Here is a 14,992-nt window from a genome sequence, read left to right on the forward strand (position 1 = left end):
TAATAAGTAGGAGTATTCTGTAGTATGAGCAGTAATTGTTGCAGCAGTAGTAGTAGTAGTATTTGCAGTAATAGTCGTAGTATTTGCAGTAATAGTCGTAGTATTTGCAGCAGTAGTAGTAGTATTTGCAGTTATAGTCGTAGTATTTGCAGTAGTAGAAGTTGCAGTATTAGTAGTTTTTGTATGTTTCTTCCCTGCATGTTTGAATAATCTAGTGATCTCTCCCATTCAAACTCTCATGGTTAGAAACTTAAATACAATTTATACACATCGAATGTGACGCTCTGAAGGGGGAGTGGCTTAGCATGGAGAGTAAAGGGAAGGTAAACTCAGAACATCAAAAGTGAAAGTGAAAGTGGTTTAAATATGTTTGTGTTAATACTCCACAGAAGTAAACACCTCCTCTTTAATCTTAGTTTAAATAAATCACTTTTCTTTCACCAGTTTAACTTTGATTTCCCATGAGCCTTTGTGTGGGCGGGGCTAAAGGAGGTGACACTGTGGGCGGGGCTAAAGGAGGTGAGACTGTGGGTGGGGCTAAAGGAGGTGAGACTGTGGGCGGGGCTAAAGGAGGTGACACTGTGGGCGGGGCTAAAGGAGGTGACACTGTGGGCGGGGCTAAAGGAGGTGACACTGTGGGCGGGGCTAAAGGAGGTGACACTGTGGGCGGGGCTAAAGGAGGTTTTATGTAGAACAGTGTGAGAGAGAGGAGAGGAAAGAAGGGAGGGAAAGAGAGAGGGGGGAGTTAGAAAGACGGGAAGTGAAAGTGAGAGGAAAGAGAAGAGGGAAACAGGAGGGGAGGAGATAAAGTGAGAGAGGAGGGAGAGAGATGAGAGAGACAGAGAAGGGAGAGAGAGAGACAGAGAAAAGAGAGAGGGAGGAGAGGGAAAGTGAGAGGAAAGATGAGAGAAAAAGAGGGGGGATAACAGAGAGAAGAGGAAAAGCGAGAGGAGAGATGTAGTGAGTGGAAAGAGGAGAGGGAAGGAGGAAGGAGAGTGGGGGGAGGGGGAAGGGGGGGAGATAGAGAGACAGAGAAGAGACGGGAGGGAGAGAGAAAGAGAAAAGGGAAAGAGGGGAGAATAAGAGGGGGAGGACAGATAGAGTGAGAGAGAAGGGAGAGAGAATAAAAGAGAGAGTGGAAGGAGAATGAGAGCAGAGAAAGTGGAGTGAGAGAGAGAGAGAGAGAGAGAGAGAGAGAGAGAGAGGAGGAGCCGGAGGGAGAGGAGGAGAGAGAGAGAGAGAAAAGAGGAGGGACACACATGGAGCAGCACACACAGTATAAAGGAAGGATTTGAGCATGAGTCCAGTCTGAGTCCAGTCCTGGTCCAGTCCTGGTTCAGTCCTGGTCCAGTCCTGGTTCAGTCCTGGTCCAGTCCTGGTTCAGTCCTGATCCAGTCCTCGTTCCCGTCAGGAGAAGTTGTTTTTTCCCGAGCTGCAGCTGGAGCTTGAACACCTCATGTTGGACTACGGTGAGTTCAGACTCAAAACACATGTGCACTTTTCAGCTCAATATGACACTTAAAGAGAAAGAGACTGAACCAGGACTAAACCAGGACTAAACCAGGACTAAACCAGGACTGAACCAGGACTAAACCAGGACTGAACCAGGACTAAACCAGGACTAAACCAGGACTAAACCAGGACTGAACCAGGACTAAACCAGGACTGAACCAGGACTAAACCAGGACTGAACCAGGACTAAACCAGGACTAAACCAGGACTGAACCAGGACTAAACCAGGACTAAACCAGGATTAAACCAGGACTGAACCAGGACTAAACCAGGACTGAACCAGGACTAAACCAGGACTAAACCAGGACTAAACCAGGACTGAACCAGGACTAAACCAGGACTAAACCAGGACTAAACCAGGACTGAACCAGGACTAAACCAGGACTAAACCAGGATTAAACCAGGACTGAACCAGGACTAAACCAGGACTGAACCAGGACTAAACCAGGACTAAACCAGGACTAAACCAGGACTAAACCAGGATTAAACCAGGATTAAACCAGGACTGAACCAGGACTAAACCAGGACTAAACCAGGACTAAACCAGGACTGAACCAGGACTAAACCAGGACTAAACCAGGACTAAACCAGGACTGAACCAGGACTAAACCAGGACTAAACCAGGATTAAACCAGGACTGAACCAGGACTAAACCAGGACTGAACCAGGACTAAACCAGGACTAAACCAGGACTAAACCAGGATTAAACCAGGATTAAACCAGGATTAAACCAGGACTGAACCAGGACTAAACCAGGACTGAACCAGGACTAAACCAGGACTAAACCAGGACTAAACCAGGACTAAACCAGGATTAAACCAGGATTAAACCAGGACTAAACCAGGACTAAACCAGGACTAAACCAGGACTAAACCAGGACTAAACCAGGACTGAACCAGGACTAAACCAGGACTGAACCAGGACTAAACCAGGACTAAACCAGGACTGAACAAGGACTGGACCAGGACTGAACTAGGACTGAACCAGGACTGAACCAGGACTGAACCAGGACTAAACCAGGACTGAACCAGGACTAAACCAGGACTAAACCAGGACTGAACCAGGACTGAACCAGGACTGAACCAGGACTAAAACAAGAACTAAACCAGGACTGAACCAGGACTAAACCAGGACTAAACCAGGACTAAACCAGGACTAAACCAGGACTAAACCAGGACTAAACAAGGACTAAACCAGGACTAAACAAGGACAAATATCAAATACTACTACTACTACCACTATTGCTATTACGTCTTCTTCTTCTTCTTCTTCTTCTTCTTCTTCTTCTTCTTCTTCTTTAATCGTCCTGTTTCTGAACGTGTTTGAGTTCCTGATGTTACCGCGGTGACAAATGTAGCATCAGTTTATTTTATTATTGTATTTGTTCTTTCCTCTTTTTTGATGCTGAAGTCCATTCAAGAAACACAAATGACACAGTGAGTCCAGACCATGTCCTGCTCATGTGTGAGGTCAGATTGTTGTGTGTGAGGTCAGATTGTTGTGTGTGAGGTCAGATTGTTGTGTGTGAGGTCAGATTGTTGTGTGTGAGGTCAGATTGTTGTGTGTGAGGTCAGATTGTTGTGTGTGAGGTCAGATTGTTGTGTGTGAGGTCAGATTGTTGTGTGTGAGGTCAGAGTTTGGTCAGGAGGAGGCCCAACTTCTCCAGTAGATCGAGCCAAATCCAAATGTAAACACCAGAAAATAAATCTCATGAGATCATCTCACTCTCGTGTGATTCCAGCTCCCACAGATAAATGCTGTCGTTGTGTCCTTGGGCAAGACACTAAACCCTCCTCGCCCCAGTGTCTGAGTGCAGGGAGAACCCAGTGAGAGCCCAGTGAGAGCCCAGTGAGAGCCCAGTGAGAGCCCAGTGAGAGCCCAGTGAGAGCCCAGTGAGAGCCCAGTGAGAGCCCAGTGAGAGTACCACACTCGCTGTTTCATGAGCACATTGTTCAAACACAGAACAATACAAACAAAAACAAACCAAACACCTGCAGAAGTCCAATTAAAACAGGGACATCAGCAGAATGTCTTCAAAGGGCCAGATGTAAAAAAAATGTACTTTTTACTTTTTTTTTTTACTACTTTTTAAACTTGTTAATTCACTGTTTCTGTATTTATTACTTATTCAAGTTACAAATATTGCACATACACTGTGTAACTGACAAAAAATGACATTTTAAGACCATCATACCTTTTAATTTACTTTGCTGAGGGCCACATAAAGTTATGTGAAGAGCCACATTTGGCCCAGGGGCCTTCAGTTTGACACATGTGAATTAAAACATTATAAACAGGAGCCCTGTATTAATCTGTCTAATGATGTTTCCTCCTCAAAAACAGACCTGGAGTTGAATTTTGTTTCATTCACACATGTTTGAGTCACTTTATTATTAGTCTGTAACATCTACAAAGATCAAAACACTTTGTTCCACCTTGTGATGTCATCAAGTGGTAGTTTTCAAGTTAACCATCACTTTTTACCTTTAGTTTAGTAGAAAATGGGCAACTCCAGGTCTGAAATGATCCAAATGAATCTAGAAATGAAGGTGTGTGGAGTTTAAAAACACAGTGGAGCACTTCCTGTATCACCACACGATGACATCACAAGGTGGAGTGTTTTCAGTTTGAGAGAAGCGCTCGGTCTAAATGTGCAGGTTTGTTTGTGTGTTAAATGTGTGTGAATGAAACGCAAAAACACAACTCCAGGTCTGTTTGTGACGAGGAAACGACATTAGACCAGATCAGAGAATATTGTAATATGGGCCATTTAAGAACAGTAATATGGGCCGTTTAAATAGTGTAATATGGGCCGTTTAAATAGTGTAATATGGGCCGTTTAAATAGTGTAATATGGGCCGTTTAAATAGTGTAATATGGGCCGTTTAAATAGTGTAATATGGGCCGTTTAAATAGTGTAATATGGGCCGTTTAAAGCTGCATTAGTGTGTTGTATGTAGTAGGACGCGGGCCTAGAGTTCAGGTCAAACCAAACCCTGCTGTTTACACCACAGACTGCAGAAGGGGCCGCTCTCATTTCACACTGAAACGACGAAACTTCACTGCTCTGCGAGAGAAACAGAGGCCAGTGAGTTTCAGGAGCCGCTCAGACAGACGTAGACTCAACCCGAGGCTCTGACCAACGGCCCGTTTCAGGTATTTTTAGTGAGTTTTCAATTTAAAACAGAAGTAAGTCTGTAGTGTTCAGTTAAAGCGCTTATTTCTTGTTTGTTTCGTGTCAGCTTCGAAGGGCACGTTCACACTTGTACCGTTTTGTCCTCGCTTCAGCCCCGGTTAATCTTGATGTAGACGTGGTTTGGTGTCGTTTTAGTTCTGGTTTAGTCCTAGTTTAGTCCTGGTTTAGTCCAGGTTTAGCGTCAAGTTCAATGTGGTGTTTGTTTGTGAATGAATGCTCGCTACAAGTTTGAACTCTTTAGCCAATTCGTCTTTGACTTGGCACGATGTAAATGTGTTTATAGAACAAGTAAATGTGTTTAAGCCTTATGTTTGTGTGCATCAAAAGCCAGCAGAGGGCGCAAGGACGCTGAGGGGTGACGAAGTAGCAGCGTTAGGCTATAATTGAATTGTCTGAAATGATTAAAAAGTTGTTTAATCATGTTTTTGTAAGTTCTTTAAAGGTCAGAAATTACACAAGATCGACTCTTGTAGCTTTAAGTCATGTCGAAACGTTGTTAGTGCGTCAAAAACAGACCTGGAGTTGTGTTTTGTTTCATTCACACATGTTTGAGTCACACTTTATTATTAGTCTGTAACATCTACAAAGATCAAAATGCTACGTTCCACCTTGTGATGTCATCAAGTGGGAGTTTTCAAGTGAACTCCTCCTTTTACCTTTAGTAAATACCCAACTTTTGCTTTGTTAAAAAATATTTAGAGAGATTTTTAACAGTTTTTCATTGTTAGAAAATTCCATATATATATTACTGCGTATATTTGATGTCTTTTGTGTGTAAATAAAATGTAGAAAGTAAAACAAAATAAAAATAAAAATGTTGACAGGGCTCATATTATGCAATTTTCTGATCTATGTTCTAATGTTTCCTCATCACAAACAGACCTGGAGTTGTGTTATTTGTTTCATTCACACATGTTTAACACACAAACCTGCAGATTTAGGATGAAAACACTCTGTTCCACCTTGTGATGTCATCATGTGGCAATACAGGAAGTGCTCCACTGTGTTTTTAAACTCCACACACCTTCATTTCTAGAATCATTTGGATCATTTCAGTCCTGGAAATCCTCACAAATCTCGACTGAACTAAAGCTAAAAGGAGCTGTTCACTTGAAAACTACCACTTGATGACATCACAAGGTGGAGCAGAGCGTTTTGAGCTGTGGAGATGTTACAGACGGATAATAAAGGGATTCTTCGGTTCCGTAAATGGCGTCCTTTCACGTTGAGGCTCTGAATCTGTTTTTTGTTTTGGGATTGTGTCTTGGTCTAAACTGTTGGGTGTTGTTGGTTCACTTGTGGTCAGTCTGGGGGTTTTTCCTGCAGGTGTCCCCCACACTGCCCCCTTCTGTTCGCGCGAAGCTCCGCCCCCTGCGCGTCTGAATGGAGCTGTGTGCGGGTCCACAGAGGGAGCATTCAGCGGGGCCGTTTGAATGCTCGCTCACAGCCTCACGCTCTGGAGACTCGGCTCCTTCAGGTCCATGTGCCGCAGAGACGAGAGCTGTTTAAATCATTGTAAAGAAAAATATGGGGCATGTCTGTCTCATGTTTCTGCTTCCTGAACCTTTTCTTTTATGAAACAATTTACGTTTAAATCGGCCCCGTTCTTCAAACTGTTTAGATGTTTCTCCATGTTCCAGTCGTTTCTTCTCATTGAGCCTCTGAAGTTGTTTGAGTTATTTTTAATCTCTTATTTTCAAGATGCCACTTTGTCACCTCCAGTCTTTCTCTCTGAAACCTTCAACTCAGGTTAGAAATCTCGAGGTAATAATGGAACTTTAACAGCCACAACAAATCAGTAACATCTACAGCTTTTTACATCGAAAAACATGTGAAAAATCAAAGGTAAACTGTGAAAACCAGATCCTGCATTTGTGTCCAAAGAAGCCTTAAGAAAGGATTAAACCAGGACTTAAACCAGGACTAAACCGGTACTAAACCAGGACTAAACCAGGATTAAACCAGGATTAAACCAGGACTAAATCAGGACTGAACCAAGACTAAACCAGGACTGAACCAGGACTAAATCAGGACTAAAACTGGACTAAATCAGGACTAAACCAGGACTGAACCAAGACTAAACCAGGACTAAACCAGGACTAAACCAGGATTAAACCAGGATTAAACCAGGACTGAACCAGGACTAAACCAGGACTTAAACAGGACTAAACCAGGACTAAACCAGGACTAAACCAGGACTAAACCAGGACTAAACCAAGACTGAACCACGACTAAACCAGGACTGAACCAGGACTAAACCAGGACTTAAACAGGACTAAACCAGGACTAAACCAGGACTAAACCAGGACTAAACCAGGACTAAACCAAGACTGAACCACGACTAAACCAGGACAAAACCAGGACTAAACCAGGACTAAACCAGGACTAAACCAGGACTAAACCAGGACTGAACCAGGACTGAACCAGGACTAAACCAGGATTAAACCAGGACTAAACCAGGACTAAACCAGGACTAAACCAGGACTGAACCATGACTAAACCAGGATTAAACCAGGACTAAACCAGGATTAAACCAGGACTAAACCAGGACTGAACCAGGACTGAACCAGGACTAAACCAGGATTAAACCAGGACTAAACCAGGACTAAACCAGGACTGAACCAGGACTAAACCAGGACTAAACCAGGGCTAAACCAGGACTAAACCAGGACTAAACCAGGACTAAACCAGGACTAGAACTTGACCAATCAGACCAAGATAGTGTCTGGACTTGCCGAGTGGTTTAACTCAATTGACATTTTACTTCCAACTCTTGGTCCACACTCGTCACAGACTGTTTATATAAATGGACAGAGCTAACCTGCTAGCGCCGCGCTACAAACAAGAACTTTTGTGTCTGTAAATCAAGATCTGAACATTAATAACAGACAAATCAGGTCCTTCTTTCCCCGAGGTCGCTCCTGTTAGCGTTAGCAACAGGTTTGGTTGACAGTGTTGCTAAGCGCCCGCTCCCTGTTAAACCAGCGGTGTGGGCGGGAAGAGGCGTTATCTTCAACAGCCCCTCTCCTGATTGGCTCTTTGGTTGCTATGATACTTGCCATTCCAAATATGAAACTCTGCTCCAGATTAGCCGCTATAACTGCTAGCCTCGATGAGCTTCACTTTTATGTCATTTGTGGTTCACGTTCACTTTTGTTCACTCTTGACCTGCGGCTCAAACGTTCGCTGCTAAACGTTCTCCACGATTTCCTGTTTCACGGATCCATTTTACAGTTTCAGTTAATGTAATACTTTGTTTTGCCTTAACGCCATGGCAACGGCACTGACGTTTGACCATCCTGCAGCCCAGGGATCGGCTACTGAAAAGTTCTCTATGATTCACCATTTTCCTACAGTTATTAAAGGTGGGAATACCACGTTGGGAATTACACGGTCAGGTCGCGTTCCCCTGTCCCGCTTTGATACGTTTTCACTGCAGAGTTAATGTGAGAGAGGAAAGTTGGAGGCACTTCTGATGACATAAGAAGAGGGCGGGGCCGACTCTAAACAAGTGCTTTTTATTAGACTGGTTTCTATAAATAAACCCCTGCGTCATGATCCTGAGAGGATTCACACGCTCACGAGGAAACACTGCTCTATTATTACACTTAAAGAGGGGGTATTTACTGCTGTGGGGCATTAAAGTGGAGGTATTTACTTCTATGTCGTATTAAAGAGGAGGTATTTACTTCTATGTCGTATTAAAGAGGAGGTATTTACTTCTATGTTGTATTAAAGAGGAGGTATTTACTTCTATGTCGTATTAAAGAGGAGGTATTTACTTCTATGTCGTATTAAAGAGGAGGTATTTACTTCTATGTTGTATTAAAGAGGAGGTATTTACTTCTCTGTTGTATTAAAGAGGAGGTATTTACTTCTATGTCGTATTAAAGAGGAGGTATTTACTTCTATGTCGTATTAAAGAGGAGGTATTTACTTCTATGTCGTATTAAAGAGGAGGTATTTACTTCTATGTTGTATTAAAGAGGAGGTATTTACTTCTATGTCGTATTAAAGAGGAGGTATTTACTTCTATGTCGTATTAAAGAGGAGGTATTTACTTCTCTGTTGTTTTAACTGTGACACTTCACATATTTAGATCCATGTTTCATTTTATTGTTTTGAAAATGTTAAATTCGCCCAAAACAAAGTATGAACATGTTTTATCAGTTTCACTTTCGTTTTCACTTTCGAGTCCAAAGCCCCGCCCCCTTCACGGCGCTATCACATCACAATCAGCGTTAATGAAACTACTGCACATCACACCAGGTTTGTGAAGCTGTAGTGTGTTGTTTTGTGTCATGTTTTTGTATATTTATGGAGGATTGTCGTGTGGGAGCGTGGGTGATGTAGGCTTGTGGGCGGAGCCTCGTACAGGAGGGTTTGAATAGGGCCCGGGAGAGATCTCTAGATGACTCAAACATGCACGGACGACTCTAAAACCTCTTCAGTCGTGTTTTTGAGGAGGAACAGCGTATAAAACATAAATCTGTCGTGTTTTTCTCGATACGTCAGTAGTTTATCGTGTCAAAGTTGGATTTCAGTGTGTTCACAGGTGAAATATGTCGTCTGAGTAAACGCTGTAGTTTTAAGTTGGATCTGATTCAAAATGGAACGACGTGACTCAAACCTTTAATCCGTTCTTACGTTTGTCCTGTTTTAGTCCTCGTTTTTTGCAGACCGCATCACTCGTCTTTCTGCTTTTAGTTGACATTTTGAATTATTTTGGCTCGAGTCGCAGATGTCAAACTGGAAAACTAAATATTTGTTGTTTTTCTGAGCAGGTTTGAGTCTGAGCCACCGCTTAAAACTTTTGGCTCTGGCGTAAACAGCTGGAGGTCGGAGTAAAACGTGTGCCATCATTTTACACTCAGCACAAACACTGTCCAGTGAACTTTACCCACAACTTTAGAAACGTCCAAACAAGGACTCTGGATGTTACAGGAGAAAAACTTTGTCACATCATTATCGTAACATTATGAAGAAATATAAACCGTCTTTTTAGCCACAGCCAGGAGCCTCCAGGGGGAGTGTCCAAACCGAGGACTGTTCATATAAATGGACATAGCTAACCTGCTAGCATCGCCGCGCGACGAACAACAACTCGACATGATCCTGAGGTTTTTATTTCACTATTGTGTCTGTAAATCAAGATATGAACATTAATAACAGACAAATCACACGTTTTATCTCATTTTATTAGTTAGTAGTTATTAGTTTTATTTGTTATTTTGATTTGGGTTTTTTGGTTGTTGTTTTTTTTTGTTATTTTAGTTTCTTTCTTCTTTTTTTAGGTTATTTTGAGTTAATTTACTTATTTATTGGTTATTTTGAGTTTTTGTTTTGTTTATTTTTTTAGTTATATTGAGTTCATTTATTTATTTTTGTTTATTCTGAGTTTTTTTCTTTTGTGTTTTTTTAAGTTATTCTGAGTTTTTTTTATTTTGATTTCATTTATTTATTTATCCTCTCTCCTCTCTCTCCCTCCTCTCCCTCCCTCCTTCTTTCCTCTTCCTCTTTCTTCCTCTCTCCTCCTCTCCCTCCCTCCTTTCCTCCCCCTCTCTCCTCCTTTCCTCTCCCTCTCTCTCTCTTTCTCTCTCCATCTGTTCTCTCCCTCTCTTTCATTTTCTCTCTTCTCCTCTTTCCTCCTCTCCTCTCCCTCCTGTCCTTCCCTTTCTTCTCCTTTCCTCTTCCTGTCTTCCTTTCTTCTTTCTCTGTCTTCCCTCCCTCTCTCTTTTCCTCTCTTCCCCTCTCTCCTCCTCTCTCTCCCTCCTCTCCCTCGCTCCTCCTTTCCTCTCCCTCCTCTCCCGCCTCTCCCGCCTCTCCCTCGCTCCTCCTTTCCTCTCCCTCCTCTCCCTCTCTCCTCCTTTCCTCTCCCTCTCTTGTCCTCTCTCCCTCCTCTCTCTCTCTCTCTCTCTCCTTCTTTCCTCTTCCTCTCTCCTCCTCGCTCTCTCTCTCCAGCTCTCCTCTCCCTCCCTTTCATTTTCTCTCTTCTCCTCTTTCCTCCTCTCCTCTCCCTCCTGTCCTTCCCTTTCTTCTCCTTTCCTCTTCCTGTCTTCCTTTCTTCTTTCTCTGTCTTCCCTCCCTCTCTCTTTTCCTCTCTCCTCCTGTCCTCCTTTCCTCTCCCTCGCTCCTCCTCTCTCTCCCTCCTCTCCCTCCTCTCCTCCTCTCTCTCCCTCTCTCCTCCTTTCCTCTCCCTCTCTCATCCTCTCTCTCCCTCTCTCCTCCTCTCCTCCTTTCCTCTCCCTCTCTCCTCCTCTCTCTCCCTCCTCTCCCTCTCTCCTCCTTTCCTCTCCCTCTCTCCTTCTCTCTCTCCGTCCTCTCCCTCCTCTCCTTTGCTCCGTTTTTGTCCATAGACCATCATGTAATCCCTTCTGGTCACTTCTAAACACATTCACACGACGTTGTTCTGTTCTGATCTTCATGAGTGACCTGTACGTGTGAACGGACCGATTGGGACGCCGTTTTGTGGGCGGGGCTACTGGCTGTGGGTGACTGGGACGCCGTTTTGTGGGCGGGGCTAGTGGCGCCGGGTGAACCTAACACCGTAATGGTCTGCAGAGGCTCCGTAATGTTCCTGAGTATCTGCGGCGTACGTCGGGGTAATGCGTTCCTCTATAGTGCCGTCTCTGGAGCCAGCTTCACTTATGCTTCAGTAATGGGACCAGTACAGCTGTGGCTTCCTCCATTATCCGCCCGGAGAGAGTGAGCGATACCGGGGTTTGAGTGACAGCTGCAGAGTGGACACATGGACCATGATGTCACCCCCGTAACGACTGCGGGGAACGTTAAAGCGCCAAAATCACACAAAACGACCCGTGAAGCTTTAATCCAGATTCGAACGTTTTTACGGCGTCGAAAACAAACCTGGAGTTGTGTTTTGTTTCATTCTCACATGTTTGAGTCGCACTTTATTATTAGTCTGTAACATCCCCAAAGCTCAAAATGCGACGTTCCACCTTGTGATGTCATCAAGTGGGAGTTTTCAAGGCGTTATCAGCTCCTTTTTACCTTTAGTTCAGTGGAAAATTGGCAATACCAGAGCAGAAATGATCCAAATGATTCCAGAAATGAAGGTGTGTGGAGTTTAAAAACACTTCCTGTATCGCCACATGATGACATCACAAGGTGGAACAGAGTGTTTTCAGTTTGAGAGAATAGTGTAATATGGACCTTTAAAACTTGTTGCTGATATAACATTTCTCCTGCCTCACAAATCCAGACTGATCTTTCATTTTGTACAGATCGTCCCCGGTTATGTCTCAAACGTCATCGTCCAATCAGATCTGTTCATTTCAGTGACACGTGTGAAACAAAGGAGCTCATTGGTCGTCTGTGATTTACAAATAAAATCACATTTCTCTCCTCAGATTAACAGAGTTTAAGCTTCACTCACTGATTCTGCAGAAGTCCGCCGTGTTTTTCTGCTCCGTGTGAAATTTTTGTTTGTTGTATTTTTTTCCGATAAGGCGGACCATGCTTGTCCCTGATTGGCTAATCCGCCTGTCAATCATGCCCATCTCAAAACGGGAGATATTTTGACCTTTTAGAGGTTAAATCTCCAGCAGAGGGCGATTTTTGTTTGTATTTGAACAATTTAACTGGACGTATACACAGAATGACCCCGGGACTGTGGTCAGAAAAGTTTAAATTATATACTTTGGGGAAAATTATCAGAATCACCCCAAATATTGCCACAAAAATATCCGTACAAAAATATTGGCAAAAAAATATTGGCAAAAAAAATTAAATAAAATAATAATAATAAAAAATAAAATAAAATTGGCTCAAAAATATTGGCACAAATATCGGCACAAAAATATTGGAACAAAATATTGCCACAAAAATAATGGCTCATGAATATCGGCACAAAGTATCGGCACAGAAAAGTTGGCACAAAAATATCAGCTCAAAAATATCGGTTCAAAAAATATCGGCTCAAAAATATTGCCTCAAAAAATATTGGCACAATAATATTGGTACAAAAAATATCGGATAAAAAATATCAGCCCAAATATCAGCAGAAAAATATCGGCACAAAAATATTGGCACAAAAATATCGGCACAAAAATATTGGCCTAAAAACATTGCCACAAAAATAATGGCTCATTAATATCGGCACAAAGTATCGGCACAGAAACGTTGGCACAAAAATATCAGCTCAAAAATATCGGTTCAAAAAATATCGGCTCAAAAATATTGGCACAATAATATCGGTACAAAAAATATCAGATAAAAAATATCAGCCCAAATATCAGCAGAAAAATATCGGCACAAAAATATTGGCACAAAAATATTGGCCTAAAAACATTGCCACAAAAATAATGGCTCATTAATATCGGCACAAAATATCGGCACAGAAATGTTGGCACAAAAATATCAGTACAAAAATATTGGTTAAAAAACATCGGCTCAAAAATATTGACTCTAAAATATCGGCCCAAATATTGGCTCAAAAATACTGGCTCAAAAACGGCTTTAGTCATGAAAAACCTTATCGCTCGATCTTTACAATCTAATATGTTTATCGATAATCAACAATAAATCAAACCGTGACAAAACGGTCTCCTCACGTCTGCGGTGAACGCACAGACGTATGGAAGCCCAGAGGGACATTTTTGTTTTCATAAAGGGCAGAGCACAAAAACTACAGCCCATAGCCACAAATATAGGCTCCTGTGGGACGAGAACATTCAGAGGTTTTGTTTTCTCTTTAGCGTTTCGGGTTAGCCACTCGGTTCGGTTCAATCAAGTTTTGTTTCTACAGCAGATTTAAGCCAAAAGTCAACAAAAGTCAACAAAAGTCAACAAAAGTCAACAAAAGTCAACAAAACACAAACACACAGGAAAAGAACATTAAACACCAAGATGTCCTGTCTAGTTAGTATTAAATGCCAGGGAGAAGAGGTGTTTTTTCAGCCTTGTCTTTAAAAGAAAAAAAGACTTTAGGGGGCCCCAGCTTCCCCTAGAATGGCCAACGCTCCCCCACATCTCCCCAAAGATTTTTGCCCTTTTTTTCAGACTAATCTCGACTAAAAATGTGCAAATGTTCAAAATGACACTATAATAAAAATGTAAGAATTCCATATTAGCTTTTATAAACCACTAAAGGGGCTGACGACATTTAAACTGATTTAAAACAGTTTATATTTGAACACTTTAACAGGGACTGTGGTAAAAAAAAAGGTTTGTGGGAGTTTGTAGTAAATTTAAATTGCATAGTTTGGGGGAAATTATCAAAATCGGCTCAATAATATCGGCCCAAAAATATTGCCGCAAAAATATTGGTTCAAAAACATTGGCTCAAAAATATTGGCTCAAAAATAGTGACACAAAAATATGTCGGCACAAAAATATTGACTCAAAAATGCCAGATTATCGGCACATAAATACTGGCTCAGAAATATCTGCACAAAAATATTGGATCAAAAATATTGGATCAAAAATATCGGAATAAGAAATCTATATTAGCTTTTATAAATCACCACAGGGCTAACGACATTTAAACTGTTTTTTTTTTTTTTTTTTTGAGGATTTTCTTTCTTTCTTTTTTTTTAGGTTATTTTGAGTTAATTTACTTATTTTTTTGGTTATTTTGAGTTTTTGTTTTGTTTGGGTTTTTTTTGTTATATTGAGTTCATTTATTTATTTTTGTTTATTTTGAGGGTTTTTCTTTTGTGTTTTTTTTTAAGTTATTCTGAGTTTTTTTTTATTTTGATTTCATTTATTTATTTATCCTCTCTCCCTCCTCTCCCTCCCTCCTTCTTTCCTCTTCCTCTTTCTTCCTCTCTCCTCCTCTCCCTCCCTCCTTCTCTCCCCCTCTCTCCTCCTTTCCTCTCCCTCTCTCATCCTCTCTCCCTCCTCTCCCTCTCTCCTCCTCTCCTCCTTTCCTCCCCCTCTCTCCTCCTTTCCTCTCCCTCTCTCGTCCTCTCTCTCCCTCTCTCCTCCTTTTCTTCTCCCTCTCTCTTCCTCTCTCTCCCTCCTCTCCCTCTCTCCTCCTCTCCTCCTTTCCTCCCCCTCTCTCCTCCTTTCCTCTCCCTCTCTCCTCCTCTCCCTCCCTCCTTCTCTCCCCCTCTCTCCCTCCCTCCTTCTCTCCCCCTCTCTCCTCCTTTCCTCTCCCTCTCTCCTCCTCTCTCCCTCCTCTCCCTCTCTCCTCCTCTCCTCCTTTCCTCCCCCTCTCTCCTCCTTTCCTCCCCCTCTCTCCTCCTTTCCTCTCCCTCCTCTCCCTCTCTCCTCCTCTCCTCCTTTCCTCCCCCTCTCTCCTCCTTTCCTCTCCCTCCTCTC

The 14,992-nt window shown here is 42.5% G+C and overlaps 1 protein-coding gene across 1 annotated transcript in view; it reads left to right on the forward strand.

Moving 5' to 3' along the window:
• Positions 1-1,318: 1,318 nt before the first annotated feature.
• il16 (interleukin 16) overlaps positions 1,319-14,992 on the forward strand; it is a 61,594-nt gene continuing 47,920 nt past the window's right edge. The window contains exon 1 of the mRNA XM_055229167.1: positions 1,319-1,469. Coding sequence (XP_055085142.1) covers positions 1,457-1,469 — 13 coding nt within the window. The 5' untranslated portion in view covers positions 1,319-1,456. The remainder of the gene's footprint in view (positions 1,470-14,992) is intronic.

The sequence above is a fragment of the Periophthalmus magnuspinnatus genome, chromosome 3 (assembly GCF_009829125.3).
Source record: "Periophthalmus magnuspinnatus isolate fPerMag1 chromosome 3, fPerMag1.2.pri, whole genome shotgun sequence".
NCBI lineage: Eukaryota > Metazoa > Chordata > Actinopteri > Gobiiformes > Gobiidae > Periophthalmus > Periophthalmus magnuspinnatus.